At 38.4% G+C, this 26,053-nt stretch overlaps 1 protein-coding gene across 1 annotated transcript in view; it reads right to left on the bottom strand.

Annotated features, from left to right (window-relative positions):
• The window catches only part of LOC113743837 (CO(2)-response secreted protease-like), a 148,968-nt gene that overhangs the window by 8,609 nt on the left and 114,306 nt on the right, over positions 1–26,053 (bottom strand). Inside the window, exons 3-6 of the mRNA XM_072049565.1 lie at positions 9,283–9,398; positions 8,896–9,161; positions 8,611–8,722; positions 8,261–8,522 (exon numbers count right to left, since the gene is read on the bottom strand). Of these exons, the coding sequence (XP_071905666.1) occupies positions 8,261–8,522; positions 8,611–8,722; positions 8,896–9,161; positions 9,283–9,398 (756 nt within the window). The remainder of the gene's footprint in view (positions 1–8,260; positions 8,523–8,610; positions 8,723–8,895; positions 9,162–9,282; positions 9,399–26,053) is intronic.

The following is a 26,053-nucleotide window of genomic DNA, read 5'->3' as shown; positions in this document are numbered from 1 at the left end:
CCATTGAAAGTCCTTAGGTGCTTTCAAGATTCGAAAGAAGGGTAGCCCCCTTACCGCGGAGCGCGAGAGGAATCTATTCAGGGCAGCTATCCTCCCGGGAGCCGTTGGACTTCCTTGACGTTCCTTGGAGGGGCCGTGTCCATGATGGCCTGGAGCTTATTCGGGTTGGCCCGGATCCCCTCTCGGGAGACCAGGAAGCCCAGGAACTTTCCTGACCTGACCCCGAAGGTACATTTCTTCGGGTTCAGCCGCATCCGACTTTCCCACAGAATGTTCAGGATTTCCCTCAGGTCGGAAATGAGCTGCCGGTCGATTCGACTCTTGACGATCATATCGTCCACGTAGACCTCCATACTTCTGCCGATCTGATTTTGGAATAGTTTATTGACCAGGCGATGGTAGGTAGCTCCAGCGTTTTTCAATCCAAACGGCATTGTCCGGTAGCAGTACGTCCCCTCCTCAGTGATGAAGGAAGTCTTTTCTCGATCTTTCTCGGCCATCTCTATCTGGTGGTATCCCTTGAAGGCATCCAGGAAATACAAAATGTCAAAATCCACAGTAGAGTCTACTAACCTGTCGATCCTTGGCAAGGGGAAGCAGTCCTTTGGGCAGGCTTTGTTAAGATCTGTGAAATCCACGCATATCCTCCAAGACTGGTCCTCCTTCTTCACCAGGACGGGATTGGCCAACCATGTCGGGTAGTATACTTCCAGGATGATTTTGAATTCGAGCAGCTTGCCGACCTCCTTCCTGATCACCTCATTCCTCTCTAGGGCGAAACTCCTCTTCTTCTGCTTCACCGGTTTGAAGCGGGGATCTACGTTGAGGTGGTGGACGGCCAGATCAGTTGGAATCCCGGGCATGTCCTCAACCGTCCATGCGAAGACCCGGGAGTATTCCCTTAGCAGGGCCTTCAAGCCTTCCTTCTTCTTAGAAGGTAACGATGCACCGATACGGAGGATCTGGTCAGGCCTGTCCTTTTTCAAGGGGAACTCCTCGATCTCGTCCTGGGTGCCCAACTGTCGGGCCTCCTCCCCCGGGATGTAGGGCTCCAGGCTGGTCGTCTGGGCGACCACCTTTTCATGTCCCCGGAGCACGGTCAAGTAGCAAGCTTTGGCCACCTCTGGGTCTCCGTGCATCTCAGCTATTCCTCCCGGGGAGGGGAAATTGACGCTGAGGTGGAGAGACGAGGGGATAGCCCGGAGGGCATTCAAGGCGGGCCATCCCAAGAACACGTTGTATGGGGATTGTTGTTTGACCACCACAAAGTTGACGGGGATGGTCCGGCATTTGGGCTCCTGCCCTACTGTGACCATCAGGGTGATCATCCCCTCCGGATTGATGGGCGGTCCGGTGAAACCCACCAGGGGTGTCCGAACCGGGGTTAGCTGTCCGTCCTCTAAACCGAACTCCTTGAACACCCGGTAAAACAGGATGTCCACTGCGCTCCCCTGGTCGACGTAAACTTTCTTCACTCGATAGTTATTGGTCACGACGTCTATCACGATGGCCTCGTGATTTCCGGACGCCAGGGGAACCGCATCCCTTGGTCCGAAGGTGATCTCCTCATCCATGCGCAAGCGCTTCAGGGAGTCATCCCCCTCGGGGGGAGGCCGCCTGTTCTTCCGAGCTGCATGGCTGTCCCCCCCCCGTAGGTCCCCCAGCGATGGTGTTTATCACCCCTGCTAAGTTCTGGGTGTCCTGGTTGGGGGAGTTGCCTCGAGGAACGTCACGCCGCTCAGGGCGGTCGCGACGCTGGCCCCGCCCCTGTCTCCGCGGTAGGTGCGTCCTGGCTCCTGGCCAGGTCGACCTTGCCGCACGAATCGCCTCAAGAAGCCGCGCTGGATCAGATCTTCGATCTCCTTTCGCAGGGCCCAGTACCCCTCCGTATCATGCCCAACATCACGGTGGAAGGCACAGTACCGGTCCTGATTTCTCTTGTTCCGGGGTGTCCTCATCTTAGGCGGCCGTTCTCCTAGGCCCTCCGCCTCCATAACGGCCATAATCTGAGCTCTGGACCGAGTTAGGGGTGTAGCCTTTTTCCAGAAGCGGCGGCTGAGCGGGGGTTTTCTCCTTTGAGAGCCGGTCGAAAACATTCTTCTTGGCTAGGCCGTCCTTGTTCTCGGGGGGGTTTCCCCATCCTCTCTGTCGCGCTCCATTTTTTTTATAAAAAATAAATGAATGGTTTGAAAAGTGAATTTTTGATTTGAAAAATGAATAAAGAGTACGGGTCTAAATAGGACTTGAAAATGCGACGATTTGACCCAAAATATAGTTTAAAAAGGGTTTTTGAAATAAAAATCTGAGTCGCCACTTGGTATTGAGTTAAGGTGTACCAAGTCACCAAAAATGAGTTTTCAAAGAAAAAAGTAGAAAAACCCCTTTTAAACGACTCCTAGTCTACGAAAATCAAAGAAAAGGCTCGGGAGTCACATTTGACGAAGGAGAAGGCAAGGATAGAAATCCAAGGCACCCCTTCGACCTAGCCAAGGCTAGTTGCGCGATTTAGTCAAAGATTTTCTTGTTTAACCAAAGAATTTATCACATTTGGATGTGCTATATGAATGCAAACCCTAGACCCAGGGAGACATCGGGGGCAAAATTTCTCTTCAAAACTTGAGTAGTGCCAATCACATTAGTTGTGATGTTCAATAGTGACTCTTTGGAGAGGTCACGAATAATGCAAAAATATGAGACTCTAAGAAGAGGAAAAGAATAAAATAATTATAGAAATATACATGTTTTAAAGGAATGCATCATGTCGGGTATGGGGGACTAATGTTCGTGACTCAATTTTCCCTTTAATAGAGGGAATATGAGCGTGCTAAGGCTAAAAAAGCCAAATTCGTCCATATCCCATATCCAAGGCGCTCCCTACTCTAATCAAGCAAATGCACTACCCTAATCCTAAATCTAGAATGAAATGCAAGTCTAATGTTATGTATCACACATAGGGGTATATATATGTATGGGGAAATTAGGGATAAGGGCTATACGTATAAGGGGAATATCATACAAAATGATAAAAGGCCCTAAAAAGTGAAAATATGCATGAGATGGAGTGATTTTATCATGCAATCATGATCTAACGTGCGAGGGGCTCCTAAGGGTCTAGCATTGGACTAGCCCACATCTACGCTCTCTCGCAAGCATTGGACTTGCAAGAGCTCGAGTAGACAACCATGACTAGCATTGGACTAGCCACGGTTACGTGCATTTTGCATCCATCACACACATATATAAGTAATATGCATAATTAAAGAAAGTAGACATGTGAGCACGTAATTCACATAACACATAAGCATACATATCTAGATGCCAAACCCTAAGAAAGCAATTAAACACCTAGCACATACGCATGCAAATCACACAAAGAAAAACAAAGAAACCCTAACTATTACATCTGGAGGGGGAAGCCTACTACAATCTAAAAGGGGAAATAAGAATGAATAAAACAATTAAATTCCTAACTATTACAAATTTGGCATTCGAGTGCCTTTCAAATGATCAACATCGAACTAAAATAAAATAAACATACTAAATTAAAACAAATAAAGCGAATAAATAAAATAAATAAAATGAAAGCATCCAAATGGCATGCAATTGAGCACATACAGTCACATAAGGCACATAGGGTCAAAATAAAGTCAAGAATAAGGGACAGAGTGTACCTCCCTTGAGTTGGGGTCCTAATGGAGTGAAATTACTTATTTACCCTCAAAAAATGAAAGAAAAGGTCAAGGCATCACTTTAATTAACAAATAATCGCAAAATGGAATAAGCATAAATTAAATTGGTCAAAGACACTTGAAAGAAAACAGATAACTCATGTTTAAGAAATTAAAACAAAGTAAAGACTTGATTGCAAAAAATTAAAGAAATTTAAGGGATTAAATTGATCAATTTTTCAATCATTTGAGCCATAGTGAAACAAAAGAAGACTTGGGGGCCAAAGTGCAATTTTAGAAAGTTATTTCATGCAATCTTCATGCAAAGACGTGAGAAACATTCTGCAGCAAAGTTTCACAAACTTGTGAAGCTTTCGGCAGAAGACTTCAAACCAAATCCATCAAAACATTACCCAACACTCATTGTTTATCAACCCAAATTCACGTGACTCCACAAATTATCAACTTTAAGCAATAATTATCTATCATTAGTGATCCCAACAGAGAGTATCCAAGCAAGAAAACAAGGAAAGAAACAGCAGAAATTCTTAACTTTTGCTCAAACATCAAACCAGAACATTCAATAAAACATGCTAAAAAAACCCAGACCACAAAGCAACCAAAATACTAGACATCTGTACAAGGATTTTCAAGGCAACATCATACAATCCATGAGGATGCTTGCTGCAATTCAAACCTGCTGCCATTTCACTTTCGCACCCAAACTTCAGATTCAAACACACGCTTCAATTGAACTTTCTCGACTGAACATCTAAGCTTTAATCTAGGCAGTAAAATTGCTGGGAATTAACATTTAAACATGCAAAAGAAACCCCAGAATAGGATCACCAAGCTTTATAGCCTTCTCCCTTCTGATTTCCTTTCATCGCAACATTTCTGGTTAACGGGTTCTGCAATTTCCAAAGCTGAACAATCCAGTAACCATTTATACGAATGAACTCCAAAACAGCCAACCATTTGCCAATTTATCACCACAAGAGGTAAGACAAGCAGGTCAAGACCCATTCAAAACCCCAAGCAAAAATGTCCAAAGTGTTTGACAAAGATTCGTAGCTCAACTGGAAGGCAGTTTCTTGAACAACCAGTGAATTTTGGAGAAAGAAAATGAAGAAACGAAGATGCAATGAAAATCTCAAACAAGCTTAGCCAAGAGGGCCTGAATCTAGTCAAATTTCACGTACTGTCTTCCCATTTACAACCCAAAAAATAAATTGAGTGTAGCGAGTTATAGCCATAAGCATTCAACAACAGGAAAATGCAGCAGGGTTCAAGCTTGAAGCAGCTAATGTTTTCAGCATTTGCATGGTAATGGCTACTGCTATAACAAATCAGAAACTTGCGAGAAGCAACAAAGAAAGTTTGAAACAAAGCTAAGCATTCTATACAACTGACATTTCACAAAGCTGATCATGCAAACCAAGAGAACTACAGCAGGGAGGGTCCAACAGCATGCATCTTCAACAAAAACAATTTCAGGCAATCTGACCGAAGCTTTCTAAAAGCTATAGAAATTTATCTACCTATCAAACGTTCGAGCCTGTTTTCTATAGCTTTGGACCAAAACACGTAACCCCAACATCAAACATTCCATGGTTCTAAGCTACCCCATTCCAGATTCATACACAAAAAGAAACAAAGGCACGGCCATGAACTCCCACCAATGACTGAGTTTCATTATCAACTAAATACATCAACAACAACATCAAAAGCTTGGACGGACCCAAGATCATGAAGCCCAAAACCTGAACACAATTCATCACTTTAATCATGTGCGAATACGGTAAAAGCTTTAAGCCAAACAACACAGCAAAAAGGGCAAGAAGATGCGGCAATCAATATGGCGAAAATCTGCTATATACTTGACCTTATATACTGGGAAAGACAGCTCAAGAACTACCTCAGCTACCCCAGGATTTGTTACCAAATCCGCCGTTGGCAACGACGCTTGTCAGGCAGTGGCAGTGACGAGGAGTTGAGGTGGTGCAGTAGAACGCTGGCCGCAACAGCAACGGCGTTTCTCCTTTTTCTTTCCCCCAAAAGACTTCCTCCTGCTCGAACTATTCCTTTTTACTCTGGATCTTTCTGGTTTTCTCTCCACAGTTTCTTTCCTCCTCAAAGCGGCGTTCTTTCTTTTCCTAAGCCCTAACCGCTACTGGATTCTCCCTACCTTCTTCCAAAATTTTCAGCCGTCATTTTCATTCTTTCCTGATCCTCTCAGCCCTTTTTCTTTTGGAGCTCTTTCCTAAAACCTAGCCGTCAGCCTCTCAAGCTCTCCTCATTCTTCGCAGCTTCCTTGAAGTTTTTTTCCTAGCCGCCAGCCTTCTCCTCCATCCCACACTCTCGGTTTCTCAGTCCCCTCGCTCAGTTTTCCTTTCCGCCGCCCTCTCTTTTTACTTAACCCTTCTCTCCTTTCTTCAGCCGTCAAAACCTCCTTTATATAGGCATCCGGAATCCCCCCGTAACCTAAGACCAAGGGATGAGATTTGGAGCTGCATTTTGGCTCCTCCTATCAAGACCATCAGATGGCATCTTGCATGAAGCTTGCGTCCTTTTTCTTTTTCGTCTTTTTCCTTTTTTCATTTAATTAACAATAAACACAATATGAAGAAAAATAACTAATTAAGTAAGATCGAATAAAAATGAGCGAAACTAGGCATAAAAAGATAAAATCAAATGCTAATTTTTCTTTCTCTTTTCCTTCTTTTCTTTTTCCCTTTTTTTTTTTTTAAAAAAATTAACAATGAATTTGAATCTAAAATAACTAAAACATATTTTTGTGAATGCTTTTCTTTTTTCCCGAGAAATTCTACGCTAAAATGGCTTGAAATAAAAAACTAAAAAACTAAAAAGTAAATAAAAACTAACACGACAAATAAAAATAAAAAATAAATAGTAAATGAAATTACACTAAAAATTTGGTGTCTATACTCTCCGATCTCCGAGCTCCCGATCTGACTCTCTCTTCAGGTGAGCAGCCTCCTCCGCATTAGCGGCCACGTGTGCCCTGGTCAAGAGCTCTTCTAGGTCTCCAGGAGGCTTCTCGGCGAGCTTGTAGAAGAGCTCCTGCACCCTGAACCCGTTCATGAAGGCGGTCATGACCACCTTTTCATCCTTATCCCTGATCTGCAAGCTCTCCGTGTTGAAACGGGTCATGAAATTCCTCAGGGACTCGTCCGACTTTTGCCTGATTGCCATCAGGTGAGCCGCGTTTTTCGAGTAAGTCTTCGAGGAGACGAACTGGGCGGCGAACTGTCTGGCCAGCTCGGGAAAACTCCGGATGGACCTCGGTGCCAGACCCTGGAACCAGAGCCAGGCCTTCCCCTTCAGAAACATGGGGAAGGTTTTGCAGCGGACCTCATCCGCAGCGGTTTGCAGACGCATGTGCGTCAGGAAGACCGAGAGGTGGTCTTCCGGGTCGGCCGAACCGTCGTACAGTTCGATGTTCGAGATCTTGAATTTTCGAGGTAACGGGTAGTCCTCTATCCCTCGGGTAAAGGGCGAGACTGTGTAGTTGTCCTCGTACAATTGCGGCCGCAGGATCTGCTCAAACTCGTCCCGGACAGGCTGCCACTGGGGAGGTTCCCACGGCCGGCTCTTGATAGATCGGGCGGGGGAAAACTCAGCTCGTTCCGCGCGAGCTTCCACGAGGAGGGATTCCTTGGTCTGCCCCCAGCGGACCGGTCGCGAGAATACCTCTCGCTATCCCCGACCACCGAGGCCCGCGGCCGAGGGGGAGTCCGTGGTCGTTTCCTCTTGGGGGGCTGGTCCCGTGACTCATCCTCTGAGAGAACGGGAGGTGACTCCCTCTCCTTCCCCTTCGCATTAGAGGTCTGCGCGCCCCCAGCCTCGCCCCCCTCCTTTGCTTGTCGAATTATGTCCTCTAACATGGGGAGATTCTCCGTCACGAACTAAAAGATCTGCTGTCTACGTTCCCCTGAAAGGGCTGAGCCCCCGGCACCCCGGGTCGCCTCGGCCTCCATTCGCCGGGGCCCCTCGCCGACTCCGGGATCGGTGTTCTCTACGGTTCGTTTGGAACGCGTTCTCGCCATCAACACAACTACTCGTACCTTTCCTTCCCACAGACGGCGCCAACTGAAGAAGCGCTGAGCTTCCCCGGACCGAGCTGACCTGATGAGCTCGGCGTGCTGATGATGAAAGCGTGTCCAAGCCCTGCAAAATAAACGAGAAGGGGTCTATAGGTTGACTAGCAGAGGAGCCCCGATGTGGTCCCCGAGGGCACTCCGACGGTCAAGTTAGTTTTCCGGTGAGGGGAATTTACTGAGAGAAAAACAGTTGGGAATGCTTTGCCAATAGTGAGCGTACCTTATGCAGTCGGTGTGTTTTATTATTTATACCTGCTTGGGAGTCCGACTTCCGTACGTTTCGGGGCTTACCCAGTATAAACTCAATCCCGCGCTGAGGGAGATTCTCCCCGCCCTCTGCGGGATTGTTCTCCGAACTCCCAGAGAGCCCTAGCAGCGGCGTGTCCCAAGGTGGTTGCCATGGGCCTGGGGTCCGAGCCCAACTCTGGCCTTCCTGTGCTGCCACGTGTCTCGGCCCAGGATGGGGACTCTGCAATCATCAAATGCTTTTAGAATGGCAGACCCATAGCATCCATACAAATGAGAACAGACACGGTATGCAGCAATACGAGACCCTGGAAACCCACCCCTAGCAATGCCTTTTGCTAGGCCATGGTAGAATGCACCCCGGGCGGGGGTTCCTGCAGCGATTGCAGCAGCATGAGTACCATGGCCACCCTGGTCCCTTGGGGTATTAAATGGACTCGGATCAAAATCAGTATTGTTGTAATACCTTACTCCAATCAATTTCCTGATGCAAGAAGGATAGAAATTTATACCTTCTTTGGATCAATTAAAGCATGAGATGAAAATCTACACAATTTCTGTGTAAGGATTACCTATTGCAGTTGGAAGAACTAAAATCAGGGGCTTCCATGCATGTTCCCTTCCAGCGTGACGGAATTGGACCCAAACCTTCATCACTGAAACTCTTTGATTCAGGCCAAATCCCTGGATTAGAATTTGAAATTAGTCATGCAGCCAGCAAGCTAGAACAAATGATCTAGTAGCATTGATTTGGATGCTAGAATGATTTCCCCACGGTACTAATAGGCATTAGTCCATTGATGGTTTTACTTAAAAAACAAACTTTTCCTCATATGTCTACATTCTAGGCAATTAACCTGTATCAAAGATTCCGATTATAATGTCTTCCCCATGTAATGCAGAGGAAGTTGAGGTTGATTGTTGACTGAAACCGATGCCCAGTTCATCATCTTGATACTTTAAGAAGTCCCACGAATGTGTTGTGTGGAGATCAAGGACTGGATCGCGGAAAACAGATACAACTCCGAGCCTTCGAGCTATTGACTCTGCCTCTTCCTCTGATAAACGAGCTGCAAATCCCGAAAAGCCATTGTTGTATCTGTGTATAACTCTATATTCACCCCTGGTTTAGTTGCAAAACATTTAGCTCCAACAATAGTACTATTAAGGATTCAAGATTCGAAAAACTAGATGGAATGCTTGAAGAAGCTTGTCAAGAGTGTTTGCTTTCTGATTTATCATACCTTTCTCCTAAGGAGCTCAGAATTTGAACATAATCATTTGTTCTGGCAACAATTGATGAGGTTGCAGCTGCTCCCTTGTACACGATATAAACACCATTCTCTTGTGCTTGAACTGCCTGGAACCAAATGAGAAAGAGAGATAAAAAGCAGAAGAAATTATGATTGCGCTTCATTTTGTGGAGTATATAGGCGAGTCTCCTCTATCACAATTTATAGGGCGCCAGATTATTTTTTAAAATTTTTGTCCAAAAAAAAAAAGTTAACAAATAAGAATCTGGAGTGTCAAGAAGGATGAATTAGGCTTGCAAGGTAGTTTTATTTGGAGCCTTGATGGTCAAAGTTGGTGAGCATTGGCCTAAAGACCTCATGCATCAGATGGTAATATAATATATTCATCGAGAGTTGTGCCCCATCCTTCATCTGAACTTTATTGATAATCAATCAATTTTATACTATTAAGTTGGAGATCCTTAAGTAGTGACCATTAGGACTTTGGAGCGAGCTCGGCTAGGAACATGCAGATATAAAAGGAAACTATACTTCTAATTGTGATAGTTTTGTGATCATTTTGTTGACTTCATTGAAATCAACATGTAAACATACTCCACCTTAAATCAGCAAAGATGAACTCAATTGAATGATACTCGCTTGAGTTCATTATCAAGCCCAAAATCATTGTTAGATTTTCTCCAGATTGGGGTTCAAATATAACTCAGAGCAGAGGCACATGGTAGTTAGGGCGGGGCAAGTATGCTTCTAAAAATCATAAATTTGGCTGTTAGAAGTTTTCTATTCAGTTCATTTGCCTTACAATTGCAACCCTGATTTTTCTGAAACTCACTTTCCATTTTAGATTGCCACCCTAAATGTGCTCAAATGTTGTTCTTGCTTACATTGGCCCCTAGACATATAAATATTACCTCCATTACTTGCAAACTGCAATAATTGTTAAAGGACGAACTCACTCACAATTGAATAACTTGTTACGATTTTAAGAAACAACCTCCTATTAAAACTTATAGGACGAAATCTACATCATTCTTTAACCACTTTATTTTGGAGTCTCAAGAATAATCAAGACTGACTAGTTTTAGATAAGGTTTCTTACAATGATTTGCAACTTTTTTTTTTACTTTCATGTCAATTAATTGCATTCTAATTGAAGAGGAGAAAGTTTAACTATTTAGAGAACTTTTAACCTCTCTTCTGCAAGACTTAGACCTTGTTTGATAATCTAATTTAGCATTTAAATTTAATGAATTCAAATCTTAACTTGTTCAGATGCATTTAATAACCAAAATTTGAATACTAAATTTTCAAGACAAAACTTGCTCCCAAAAATTGGTAATAACCAATTCACATTTAAAAAAAAAAAAATTTTTTTAGTGTATGCAGGAGGATTCAAACTCGAGACCTCTTACTTATATTCCCGCCCCCATATCACCTAACCCATCCCTCCCTCCATGATAACCAATTCACTTATCACTTAATATACCATACATTCAAATGTATCAGATTTAGTATTTAACAATTCAATAATTTAATAAATTCTGATTTTAGAATTCAGTTTTCAGAATTCAATGTTATCAAACGTATCTTAAGTGCAACACCAATAGGTTTGCTTACATAAAATAATATTGTTGTAGAAGTCAATCGAAAGATTATCATCGAGTCAACGATTAAAAACTAGAGAAAAAAAATAGGCAAAAGGAAGAATAAAATACTATCAGGTCACTAGTTATAAGTTTCTTTATTTTGAATCAAGTGTGTTTTGGGAATGCGAAAAAAATTATTAAAATCTGCTACAAAAGTACTAAAATTTCTTAACGAGGCTGTAGTTTTTCAATCAACTCGCCTTAGGGGATTCGGTCACGTTGTGAAGTTTAAAGTGCATGCCTAGCAGTAGGGTCAGAGGCTCAAACCTTTGTATCTATAGTAAAATTCAAAAGGTGAATCCTTTGATCTGGAACCACTCCCTCTTGCTCCCCTTGGCCTAGTTGGGCCTTCCCTTAGATATGTTAGAGTAGGACATTAGGATTAGGATTAGTGTAGAAGTTGCCAACTGACAAAAAAAAAAGGGTTGTAGTTTTACTAATAAAGTGATAAATTTTGGTATGCAAATGGCATGTTTCACATATAATTAGTAAATAATCCTCAAAGAGTGGTAAAATTCATAATTCATAATGAGTTAATCTTTTATACATCGACCGTGTATATATTATCATGATTAGAAGTACGACACATATGCAAAATTTGAGTTTCAAATTCAAATTTAAATTATATGTCATTCATTTGTGTTATACATCTAATGGTGAAAATGTATAGAAGATTAATCCATTTATAAGATTTATTAATCTTATATACACGGATAGTGTATACATTATTATGACACATGTGTAAAATTAGTGTTTCAAATTTAAATTTAGATTATATGTCATGTATCGAATAATAAAAGTGTATAGAAGATTAACCTATTCATAAGAGTTAATTTTATATACACTGATAGTGTATAGACTGTTACAGTTGAATGCACGAAACATACACACAATTTGAGTTTCTAATTAAATTCAGATTACATGACAAAATAAAAAAAATCACATTGAAATGGCACATGGCTTTCTGAATTCTGATGAGGCACTAATTTGCCGAGTAATGTGATGCTATATCAGCACGGCGCAGTCCATTCGTTTTTTTATTACGAATATTGATTTCCTTTCCTTTTTCTATTTTGATGTAATTAGTCACTAGATATTATATACACAATAAAGATTAAATAATATGTTTTTAGTAATTAGTGGGCACAATTATCGTGATTGATGGACCCATATTCACCAACTAAGCATATAATAATAACTTATTCTCTGATCGTCCTATTTTAAGTAGGATGCATGGTGCTATTAGATAGCAAGTGATTCGTATCTAATTTTGAATGTTATTTATCTGTACTTTATTAGATTTGCTTTAATGACAGAAATGAGAAGTTAATATAATTGAATAAGAAAACCCTAAACACGTTTAGATTAAGTTAATGTCTAAAGATGCCCAAAACCAGCGATGCCCCCCATTTTCTTCCGGGAACAGTTTTACTGTGTGGTCCCTTCTAGAAAGATCACATGGTATTTAAGGTATCTAGGCACGTTCATGGGAATAGTTTGACTGCACGGGTCTTGTAAAACCCACGATTTTTGGGCTCATTTTATCTTGCCAATTTAATTAAATGGTAATTTATTATGGGTAAAAGCAAACATAATTGCAGGTTAGGTTAAATAGGGTAAGGGGTCTAATAAATGAAAACTCTTACCCAAGCCACCTACTAATAAGTAGTGCTAGGTTTAGGATTTTATTAAAACCCTAAACAGGAAAATAACCCTAGCCTTACTTTTCTTTCGTCTACCTCCCTAGAGCAAGAGCCGTCAGAGAGGAGAGAAGGAGAAGCAGGCAACACCGTCAATCGATCCGACGACTAGGCACCTAAACCTGTAAGTCTCGAGTTCACACAAGAGAACCTCTCTTTTAAGTTTTAGTAGTTGTATCAATTGTTCTAATAATTTTATGGGCATGTATCGTTGCTATATAGGTGTAGATATGTATGTTTTAATAAGATTCGTATCTGGATTAATAGGAATAGGGGGGTTGATTTTAACCCTGATATTATAGGGTGTTTGAATATGTTTTAAAAAAAAAAAAGTTGAAAGTTGATGTCGCCAGCACTTGCTGGCGACAATGGACATAGGAAATGGTTGGCCTTTTCGGCCAACCAATGGAAGGAATGTTGTTGCCAGACCTTGGTCAAACAAAATGGTTTGTGACGACCATGGTCTAAAAGGAAATGGTTGGCCTTCTGGCCAACCATGGCTCTCACCCGAAGAGGAAAAAGGGATAATTTAGATGTTAACCAAATATAAGATAAAATAAATAAATTTTGAATATAACTAGTCCATTTTTATAGGTGATCATGGGTATTAAAATTCAGGACCCAATTTAAAGAAATTGTTAGAATTCAAGTATTGGTCATGTAAAACTTTTATTTAATTAATTACGTCTAAGATATTTAAAGAAAAATCTAGGATATCTTAATTTAGCCTTATGAGGTTAATGTAGATGAGGTGAGATAAATTCTAAATTGTTAAACGAAACGTTTAAAATAATAATAATAATAATAATAATAATAATAATAGTAGTAGTAGTAAATAATAATGCTGACGATAACACTAATATTAATAATCATAATAATCATAATAATAATAGTAAATAATAATTAATAAACAATAATAGTAAGGATAATAACAATATGGGCATGGAGGAAGTAAATTAAGGATATAAACAAAGATACAAATATAATACGAGTGGAATAAACTAAGACAATAATAATTATAATAGGTCAATATATATAGATATATATATATATATATATATATGTACATGTATACATAAATAATAATAACACCTATACACGCCTAAAAGTGGAAATAAAGGGAAAGGTAATAGTAACTATCTAACATATATATAAGTGATAATAAAATAAATTAGCGACGACGAGGATGGTAATAATAATAATGGATAATCATAAATTATAAGTAAATATAGTAAGATAGTAGTGAGGATAATAAACAGGATTGTGAATAATTATTTTCTTCTAAATTAGGAAACTTTACAAAATGAACACTTTCCAAATTAAGAAATTTTCTAAAAATAGAAATTTTCTAAATTAGGAAACTTTCCAAAAAAAATAGAAATCATCCGATTGGAGGGAAATGCTATTAGGGTCCATACAATGGTCTAGATATGAATCTTGTACTTACTTAGAGCTTATATATTTATACATCTATAGGAAGTAACAACTAATTAGGGAACTCATGCATTTGATAGGTACAGTACAAGGATTTAAGGTAGTTCCACTCGAACAGCCAAACAGAGGTAGGTGGTACTTACCCTTCTGAGATTTCAAATGTGCAAAATGAAATTCTTGTTCTCAATCCTATTTTGTTGTGTTGACTCGAAAGGTGTTTGATTAAATGCTTTACTTAGATATTTATGAAAGTTATATTTTACTATACAAAAAGGACCATATGACTTATTTGAAATGTTTTGATATGTTATTATATACCAAATGAGTTGAATCTTTTATGTACTCAAAGATTTATATATGTGGTGTGTGGAATGAATTTTTGACAAGTAAAGCTCAAAACAGTCATGGGATAGACGGTAGGGGCTATAGTCCTGTATAACGGTCATGGTAGCCTGGTATAAAGTCCAGCCGATTTACCGATGGATAAAGTCATGGTAGCCTGGTATAGAGCCCAGCCGATTGACAAGGTCAGGGTAGCCTGGTATAAAGCCCAACCGATTGACCGATTGATAAAGTCATGGTAGCCTGGTATAAAGTCCGGCCGATTGACCCATGTATGAAATGAGACCAATCGGTAGTCATGAAACCTATTGGTCGCCCACCTAGAAGGGGTAAAATCTCTAGGCTGAGTACTCAGTAGCCGGTCATTACATGTACTTGTTATGAGCTGATCTGAAAGAATGATTTATGAGCCGATATGGAATGATTTATGAACTGATTTGAAATGAGACTTATGAGTTGATTTGAAATGATCTATGAACTGATATGCAACGTTTTACAGGATCATTTATGAATGGATATGAAGAGACTTATGAATTGTTATAAAGTTATTTTTGACGTTACAATTTCTCATGTATAAATATCAATAAGATGCCTTTTGAACTGCTTGTCATTTCTTTACTAATGATTGTTTTATAAATGACGTTACTTTCAAAATTATGGATGTGAATGATTTGCAAACTATTTGGGTTGTACTTCTATATATATGTATCTATAAAACTAAGAGTGTATGGTCCAACAGAGGGGTAAATATTACCTACTGAGCGATGTGTCGCTCAACCCACTCCTTACCATTTTTGCAGATTCTGAAAAGTATGAATTGGTTTACATAGAAGACCCTGAGGAGGACTTTTATTAGTTTAGGTACATAGAAGTTGGCAGGCTAGCTACTCCTAGTGTTAGTCTTATTTACTTTTATTTCCGCCGTTTCAATTGGAGAAAAAAAAATGTACGAACGTCTTGAATATTCGTAGACTTCCTTTTATATGTAATTCGAACCGCACTTTATTTGTTTAAATTATTTAGTACTGTCAAGTTAAATTAGTTAATGTAGCCTTGTATTCCTGAGAGGGACTTGGGAGTACGGCGGATGTCATGTGACGGGCACGTGCGGGCTCGGGGCGTGACATTTTTAGTGGTATCAGAGCTTAGGTGATATGGTCCGGAAGTATGTGAAATGGTTTTTTGAGGTTAGGGGTTTTGAGAATTGAAACGAGATGAAAAGAAAAAGGGGATTAAAGGAAATAAGAGATTCATGTGATTTTTTTAATTTTTAGGTTATGCGATCTAGATATATGTTGAATGATATTTGTAGTATTAGTGCTTTTAGAAAATGGGAATGAGGTTGGATAGAATATTGTGAAATAAGAGATTTTCATAATATTTAATGATAACAGAGTTTGAGGTACAATTTACTCTTTAGATGAAGTACACCCTAGGAAATACTCAATTGTGACTAAATAAATAGGCTTGAAAATTTGCATGTGTGAATAGTTGAAATGGTACAATTGGTGTTTATGATGTTGTTTTATTGGATATGATTTTGATTGCAAATTTTAAGTTTAAGATGTCGGATGTGTAGGAAATATTATATATATTTGAAGTATTGTCTGCAGGAAATTGAAAGTACTAAGGAAATTAAAGTACGTATGCAATATATGTTGGATCTTGGAATTCTGTTGACTTATTTGAGGTTTACGATAATTAGATCTAATGCTCAAGACATTTTTTTAAACTAGTTGATATTATTAGTTCAAGTATTATTACATCTTGCTCAAGAAAATATATTTATAAATTTCTTACAATATATAATTTTACATACTTTTTACCTAAAAATGAGTAAATGGTGAAACCAAAATTTTATTTGCACAAATAGTTTTTAATCAGAATTTTTAAATATGTAACTTTACCTTGCAGGTACTTGGTAAGTATAGTTTCTAAATATATATGTATATATCTATAAGAAAAAAAAATAAATACATTAAATAATTATATCCTATAATCCTGTGCAAAATATTTTTTTATATATACTCATCCAATCTCAAAAAGAGCTTTAGCTAAATGTATTCTGGAAAAAAAAAATTCTTATCGTATAAAAAATTTAACAATAATTCTTGATAAATTCTCTTTGTACTCTAAATTCTAATGCTGAAAGAAGTATAGTTAGTTGACTTATGTATTTCAAAACACTTTCAGTTTTCTAAAATTGTGTGAGTTTGAAATTCTATGTATAGATAATACTTTACCAAGGTTATGATAAAGTTATTAATTTCCTATATGAGATTTTGGTGATAATTTTTGTATAAAATTTTCTATATTTTTGTATCATCAAGAAGTTTGTGAAATGATATTTGAGATATTAATATTTTCGAAAATTGAATTGAGCTAGGAAAAAAAAATGACCAAAGGAAATAAGATTCCCATGTCATTTAGTGGTATAATAACTTAGGTTATAAGATCTGAAAATAGGAGTGATGCTATTTGAGATATTATTGATCTCTTTGGAATTTGAAATGAGATAGATATGAAATTTGAGGGAAATAAGAGATTTCCATCACCAATTACAAATACAGTGGGCAGGAACCCATATATCGAGATAAGGATTATTTTGTGATAGTGGATAAGTAAGTTGTGATAAAATGTGTGACAAGAGAAGAAATGGTACTGTTAGTGTCTCTGGTATCTTTTCTATAGGTTGATATTTATAGAGCATTATAAGCCGATATTTAGAACGCCGGATTTGTGAGAGATATTATGTTCATCTGAACTATATAAACATGAAGATGGAAGGTATTGAGAAAAATAAGAGTGCGCAGCAGAAGCTTGATGAAATTAAATAAGGGAATCCAATTGAGACATTGTAGGAATAGTTCCAAAGATGTATTGCAAGAACATTGGAAATTTTGTTAACTTATCTTGATGTTTATGTCTTTTAGGTTTCGAGGACGAAACCTTTAAAAGGGGGGAAGAGAATGTGATACCTAGTCTGAAAATGAATTGTGAAAGTAGTGTGGAATTAAAACCCTAAATTCACGTCTAGATTTTGGTCATCCTACCAAGAGATTATAGGGATTGATATTTAAGATTAAATACTGCCTTCTATCCCCAAATGAATAGATAGTTAGAAAGAATTGTACAGATATTGGAGGACATGCTGAGAGCTTGTGTTCTAAACTTCTCGAATAGTTGGGATAGGTTGGTGAAACTAATGAAGCTCTTGTACAATAATAGCTATCATAGCGGGACGGTATGAAACTATTTGAAGTGTTGTATGTGCGAAAGTGTAGATCTTCCTTATATTGGGATGAATAGGTGAGAAACGGATCACTGGCCCCGACTTGGTGGAACGAACTTTGGAGAAAATTAAGATTATTCGGGAAAGATTAAAAGTAGCTCAGGACTGAAACAAGAGTTGGGCAGATTCAACAAAAGGAAACCTTTAGAGTTTCAATCGGGAGAAAAGGTATATTTGAAGGTATCCCCCACCAAGGGAGTGAGGGGATTTGGAAGATGTAGTAAGTCAAATCCGAGGTATGTAGGATCTTACGAAATACTGGATAGAGAGTTGGACTTTTAGCATATCGCCCTTCCACCTACTCTGTCGAGGATATTTCATGTCTCTCAACTGAGAAAGTATGTATTTGACCCAAGTCATGTTTTGGAGGACCAACCCATCGGGGTGGGGGAAAACTTGTTAGTGAAGAAAGTTTCTTTGAGAATCATGGATCATAAGGATCAAGTTCTAAGGAGAAGGACCATACCCTACGTGAAGGTGTAATGGACGAACCATACACCACGAGAGGCAATGTAGGAGTTAGAAGAAGACATGCGAAATAGACATCCCTATTTTTTTATCAAGGTACATAAGTTTCGAGGACGAAACTTTTTGTAAGGGGGGTAGAATGTAAAACCCATGATTTTTGGGCTCATTTTATCTTGCCAATTTAATTAAATGGTAATTTATTATGGGTAAAAGCAAACATAATTGCAGGTTAGGTTAAATAGGGTAAGGGGTCTAATAAATGAAAACTCTTACCCAAGCCACCTACTAATAAGTAGTGCTAGGTTTAGGATTTTATTAAAACCCTAGACAGGAAAATAACCCTAGCCTTACTTTTCTTTCGTCTACCTCCCTAGAGCAAGAGCCGTTAGAGAGGAGAGAAGGAGAAGCAGGCAACATCGTCAATTGATCCGACGACTAGGCACCTAAACCTGTAAGTCTCGAGTTCACACAAGAGAACCTCTCTTTTAAGTTTTAGTAGTTGTATCAATTGTTCTAATAATTTTATGGGCATGTATCGTTGCTATATAGGTGTAGATATGTATGTTTTGATAAGATTCGTATCTGGATTAATAGGAATAGGAGGGTTGATTTTAACTCTGATATTATAGGGTGTTTGAATATGTTTAAAAAAAAAAAAAGTTGAAAGTTGATGTCGCCAGCACTTGCTGGCGACAATGGACATAGGAAATGGTTGGCCTTTTCGGCCAACCAATGGAAGGAATGTTGTTGCCAGACCTTGGTCAAACAAATGGTTTGTGACGACCATGGTCTAAAAGGAAATGGTTGGCCTTCTGGCCAACCATGGCTCTCACCCGAAGAGGAAAAAGGGATAATTTAGATGTTAACCAAATATAAGATAAAATAAATAAATATTTAATAAATAAATTTTGAATATAACTAGTCCATTTTTATAGGTGATCATGGGTATTAAAATTCAGGACCCAATTTAAAGAAATTGTTAGAATTCAAGTATTGGTCATGTAAAACTTTTATTTAATTAATTACGTCTAAGATATTTAAAGAAAAATCTAGGATATCTTAATTTAGCCTTATGAGGTTAATGTAGATGAGGTGAGATAAATTCTAAATTGTTAAACGAAACGTTTAAAATAATAATAATAATAATAATAATAATAATAATAATAATAATAATAATAATAATAATAATAATAGTAGTAGTAGTAAATAATAATGCTGACGATAACACTAATATTAATAATAATAATCATCATAATAATAATAGTAAATAATAATTAATAAACAATAATAGTAAGGATAATAACAATATGGGCATGGAGGAAGTAAATTAAGGATATAAACAAAGATACAAATATAATACGAGTGGAATAAACTAAGACAATTATAATTATAATAGGTCAATATATATAGATATATATATATATATATATATGTACATGTATACATAAATAATAATAACACCTATACACGCCTAAAAGTGGAAATAAAGGGAAAGGTAATAGTAACTATCTAACATATATATAAGTGATAATAAAATAAATTAGCGACGACGAGGATGGTAATAATAATAATGGATAATCATAAATTATAAGTAAATATAGTAAGATAGTAGTTAGGATAATAAACAGGATTGTGAATAATTATTTTCTTCTAAATTAGGAAACTTTACAAAATGAACACTTTCCAAATTAAGAAACTTTCTAAAAATAGAAATTTTCTAAATTAGGAAACTTTCCAAAAAAAATAGAAATCATCCGATTGGAGGGAAATGCTATTAGGGTCCATACAATGGTCTAGATATGAATCTTGTACTTACTTAGAGCTTATATATTTATACATCTATAGGAAGTAACAACTAATTAGGGAACTCATGCATTTGATAGGTACGGTACAAGGATTTAAGGTAGTTCCACTCGAGCAGCCAAACAGAGGTAGGTGGTACTTACCCTTCTGAGATTTCAAATGTGCAAAATGAAATTCTTGTTTTCAATCCTATTTTGTTGTGTTGACTCGAAAGGTGTTTGATTAAATGCTTTACTTAGATATTTATGAAAATTATATTTTACTATACAAAAAGGACCATGTGACTTATTTGAAATGTTTTGATATGTTATTATATACCAAATGAGTTGAATCTTTTATGTACTCAAAGATTTATATATGTGGTGTGTGGAATGAATTTTTGACAAGTAAAGCTCAAAACAGTCATGGAATAGACGATAGGGGCTATAGTCCTGTATAACGGTCATGGTAGCCTGGTATAAAGCCCAGCCGATTGACCGATGGATAAAGTCATGGTAGCCTAGTATAGAGCCTAGCCGATTGACAAGGTCAGGGTAACCTGGTATAAAGCCCAACCGATTGACCGATTGATAAAGTCATGGTAGCCTGGTATAGAGTCCAGCCGATTGACAAGGTCAAGGTAACCTGGTATAAAGTCTGGCCGATTGACCCATGTATGAAATGAGATCAATCGGTAGTCATGAAACCTATTGGTCGCCCACCTAGAAGGGGTAAAATGTGACGCCCCCACTTCTCCCTAAGGCGCACCAAAGGGTATCCGCGGAACGCCTGCCTAACTCTCGCTAGGACTCAAGCAATAAACGTTCAACCTTAAAGCGATACTAGATACCAAAATCAAATTAGTACGAATACATATAGTGCGGAAACGTTCATGCTTAACAATATCCATCCATTACCCAACCTGTCAGCATATGGCTCTGATGCCAACTGTGACAGTTCTCATGGTTACATCACAAGGTACCTATCAGCTTGCCACCCGCACGTCGTGCGTTCATAATACAACTTAAATTTCAAAATATACATCACAGATATCCGAATGATACATTAAACTTCCAAGGTACAATCATAAAGGGGTCAAGCCAAAATACACCTAAAACCCTAAAACAAAATATATCCAAAAGGAGATTTCTCCGCGTTAACTCCATTTCCAGTCCTGTTAAGGAAAACAAATCTACAGGGTGAGCAAAACGCTCGTGAGGCCAAGGACACACATGCAAGCACATTGTTCAAATAGCAATCTCAACTTTATTAAATAAAACCGTGATATTTCAATAAAGTACCATTTGAGCAGGAAAAAAAATAATCAGAAACAATTCAAGGATATAGTAGCTCTCGGGAGCTAAGTTCCACTCGCTCTGCCGATGTCATTCGTATACCTTCCCGCATTGACCCTCCTGTCAACCGGGTCGGTATTTCCATTTCCGTAGATCACCACTTACTTCCCTCCGTCCACCGTACACCCCAAGGGCCCACAAATCTTTTGTAAGGCGATACTGCACGAGTATGCCAAGCAAGACCTCTAATTAGGTCGAGCTTATAATCTCATGGCTCGCCCAAGTTCCCGACCAAGCCCATTGCCGGCTCGAGTCCAAGGTCGGCCTATGAGTTTGGGCGTCCCCCATTCATTTGAAAGTCGAGGAGGTTCACTCCAACGACATATGTAACCATTACATAGCATTGCATTTCATTCATTCATTCAATACATTTCATTTGAAAGTCGAGGAGGTTCACTCCAACGACATATGTAACCATTACATAGCATTGCATTTCATTCATTCATTCAATACATTTCATTCATTCATTTGAAATCAGAACGGATGCGATAAAGTACACACCCGCCCTTATTTTTAAAATCTCTAATAATTACCACAATTAAGCAAGTATCAAAGATTCACACACTTGACACTCACCGAGCAATTTAATAAAGATTATTCGCTGGAGGTTCAAGTGTCCACGGTGAGATCCTCTTGAAGGTCTCCTTGTGCGCCTGGCATTTAATAGTGGATAATTACTCAAGTATCTCAATTATCAAGTAAGATTGTACATTAGTACGATCTAAGGAATATTTCACAAAAATGAACCTCAATTACTCGTAAATCGAGGTTCAACTTGCGTTTTATGAAGTATAATATTAGTTGAGTTTTTATCATGAAAATCGTGGGCAAAACGTTTAGATAATATCAAAAGAGTAAAGAGTTCTTGAAAAACTCTATTTCTTTGAAATTGGAAAATTTTCAGCTTTATTATGAATCTTTGAAAAATCGTAACTCACTCGGTACAAGTCGAAAATTGGAAAAATTTATACCGTTAGAAACCTCTTAGAAAGTACTATAAGTTCCTAGAAGATGCTTTTCCATGAATCGAAGTGGAAAGTGTTCAAAAATGGGCTTGAAGGTGCAGACTTGGTTTCAAGGCAGCATTAAGTTGGATTTCGGCCAACTTTGAAAATTCGGCACGATTCACACGTTGCAAACCGGCCTCTGAAATTTGCAGCTCAATTAGTGTTGCAAGTGAGGTGTATAACAAAACAAGCGGATCAAGAATCGGAGTTTCGAGCACCGAGATACGGTAGCTCAAAGTTGAGCAAATTCAAGACTGGATGAGAATTTTCCAGATTTGAACCTCTAACTTTAGTAATTTAATTGGGTATCGAAACGAACTTGAATTGGTACCAAAATTGGCAGTATTTCAATACTATATGGAAAGTATCTCTCTATCGAATTTCGGGGAAAAATACCTTCGGCAAGGTAGTTAATTAGCCAACCAAAGTTCAAGAAAAATCCTAAGGCAATCTGCCTTTGACTTTCATTTTCCAAATTTCCAATCGTTTAACCAAGAAAGTTATCCAACCATGGTTCATTTGTGAAATAAGGGTCTAAGATACATCCATGATACCTTTGGTAAGTGTTTAATATCAAGAACATCAACTAACAAGTTCACTCCAAGATTTTGTTCCAAACCAGTCCAAACATTAGGTTTTTTTCCAAAACAGAGCAGTCCACTTGTTTCAGTCACAACTCAGTCAATATAGCTCGAAATCGAGCATGGCTTACGCCGTTGGAAAATAAATTCATAGAGTTAAAATATCACAGAAGAAATCGTTTCCAAATTCGGCACCCATCTGGTTCAAAATCGGGCATCAAGTTGCTGCCTGAACACTTCATTCCAGATGAACAGAGCAACAGGACAGCGAACTTAAAACATTTGGTTCGGCTTGCTCACAAAGAATCAGAACGTACATTATATACCAAATTAAAGCTAGGAATGTCTAGTTTCACACGCCACCGACGGTACATGATTTCGACATCCGAGGACAGAGTTATAGCCGAAATACCACAGCTGGTCTGTGCCATACGGGAACAGTTTCCAGATTTGCTAGTTTCGAACAAAAATTTCATTTGCCCAACCAAACCTCATTATTTTTCAATGAAATTTTCCACACCTCTAATACATCATATAGGCATCCAATTCAAGCCATTAGTTCATTAAAAACTGGCCTTAAAATGGTCGAACATGGCAGGGGCAAAATCGGAAGTTTTTGCTTCTTACACCCAATGAAGTTTCTACTAATTACCCACCACTAATGCATCATTATAACCACTAAACCAACAATATAATCACCATCACTCATCAAATCAGCAACAACAACCCAAGTGTGGGAATTCAAAGAGCCCACAATCACATTTTTACACCATACACAAGCTAACCAAATGCATGCATGAACTTAACAAGGTAAGATAGCTTCCAAACTTCAAGTTTTCAAGAGTGGATCATCACTTACTTTGGGTTGGTGTTCAAGCAGAAATTTCGGCCCTCTAATGCACCAGAAAAACCGTGATTTCCAGCCCTTGTTTGCAGCTCAAAATGATCCTCAAGTGTCAAGCTAGGTGTGGTGCAAGTTTGGTTAAATTTGGAGATGATTTGGGGTGGTTTTGAGTGAGATTAGTGAGCAGAAATTTTGTTGCAAATGAGTTAGAGAGAGGAGGGAGTTTGGTCGGCTGTGAGGAGAGAGAAAATGGAGGGAAATCTGACTTCCTTTAGCTTCCAAGAGAAGGTGAAATAAGTGGTGGTAATTCACCCAAAAGTCAACTCTCATTAGGGGCCGTTTGGTGCGATTACGGCTCGATTTTCTCGCGCGTTGGGTTCACTAGTGCACTAAACCTCCAAGGCATATATATTCATGAAATATTATTCACTCTTAATTGTCCCGAAATAAGGGTCTAAAGTCCCTCAATTGAAGTCGCGCGCGTGAAAACGCGTACCGTCAAATTTAACGTTATAACGCGAAACTTCCGAGAAATTCTTATAACGATTGCACTACTAACTATCACTTGAGTATTTATTCATAATATTACCTATTTTAGGACCGTAGTACAAGTCTCCAATATTCCAAGTTCATTGTGCTCCTACGCGGTTAAAATCTCCAAGCACTATTCACTATTTTTACTAAACGCGCTCTAGGAAATTAATTTTCGAAACGAATCATTTTAAAAATATAACGAAGTTATATTACCATGTATTTAGGTCTAATAAGACTAGAAAATATTCCTTGGAAATAAAATCCAATTAAATAATTTATTAAGCCATAAATTAGGTTTAAATAAAATAATAGTTTTTACGAGTCCTCACATGAGTCGAGTATTAACTCCTCAAATCTCCAATAAATTTGTATCCATGCGTCTTTTGGAAAACTATCCACGCGTGAGTAGTATATGCTCACTTAGAACTTATTTACCTTTAATTCTCGATTAACTTTTCTTAATCTGCTATTGTCCGTTCTTAATTTCCCCAGGATAATCATACTCTCGAATATAATATCACCTCTGTAGACACCAAATTTTGAATAATTTTATGTGGCATCTATATCATGATTTTCATTTTAGATTGCTTGCATTCGTTGTTTACTTTTAATTTTTAGTTTTAGCTTTTAAGTTTAAAATTAGCGTAGAGTTTTTAGAAAAAAGAAAAGGAAAACATCAAAAATATGTTGTAGTCATTTTGTTTTTATTCAATGCTTTCTTGAAAAGAAAAAGTCAAAAAAATAGGCTTTAGTTGGATTGGAAAAATGAAAAAAAGAGAAAAAGGGAAAATTGGTCACAAAAATACGTTCAAATTTCTTTCTTTTGGCATTTTAGTTATTTTATCAAGTTATTTTGAGAAAAAGAAAAAAAGAAAAAAGGAAAAATGAAGAAAATTCGAAAAATGGACATTTTTGTTGTTTTTATTTGTTTAGTTTGTTTTTTTATTTTATTTATTTGTTCTCATTATTATTATTATTATTACATGGTTTTGTCATTTTGTTATTTTTGTTTTTATTTATATTATGTATTTACTTAATTTAAAAAAAAAAAAAAGCGCAGCATGAAGGCTGCGTTTTTGCCGCAGCTTGCAAGTGAACTTTGGGGAGCTCCTTAGCTGCAAATTTCAGAAGAGTGGTTGAGGATTTAGGGTTGGACGTCTGATATAAATAGGTAGAGAGGTTAGCAGCCGCAAAAGGGGGAGAGAGTTTTGAAAAGAGTGGGCTGAGGGAAAAAGAACAAGAGGCTACAGAAAACAGAGAGGTCTGGGGGGGAGAAGAGAAACCAGCAGCGAACAAGATCATTGGGGGAGCCGAGAAACAGGAAAAAACGCTAGGCTCTGGCAAGAGTTTGAGGGCTTCAAGCCAAACCAAAACAAAAAGGCAGCTACGGGATAGAGAATGACGGCTAGGGTATTAGTGGAGAGCTGCCGTGAGAGAGAAAGGAGGTTTTTGGGAAGCTAGCTGGTGGCTGGGCAAGAGGAAAAAACGCAGAAAAGAAAACAGAGGGGGGGGAGGTTTCGGTTTCAATGATCGGCGAGAAAAACTTGCAACCACCACAGCAACCATCGCAACTCCATCCGTTGCCTGCCCAGACTCCTCTTCATGCTATCAGCCCAAGCCACCACAAACCTCCATAACCACCGCCTACAAATGACCACCTCCAGGTTCTGTCATCGCCACCACCGCACGCAACTTCCGTCGAGGTCACCAGACAGCAGCCACCTTTCTTCTCTAGAGTGACCAACGAGCGGTCAACTGCCTCCCAAGAGGTCCTCCA

The sequence above is a fragment of the Coffea arabica genome, chromosome 5e, assembly GCF_036785885.1.
Source record: "Coffea arabica cultivar ET-39 chromosome 5e, Coffea Arabica ET-39 HiFi, whole genome shotgun sequence".
NCBI classification, from domain to species: domain Eukaryota; kingdom Viridiplantae; phylum Streptophyta; class Magnoliopsida; order Gentianales; family Rubiaceae; genus Coffea; species Coffea arabica.
The sequence above is the reverse complement of the archived record's forward strand: the minus strand, read 5'-3'. Positions and strand labels throughout refer to the sequence as shown.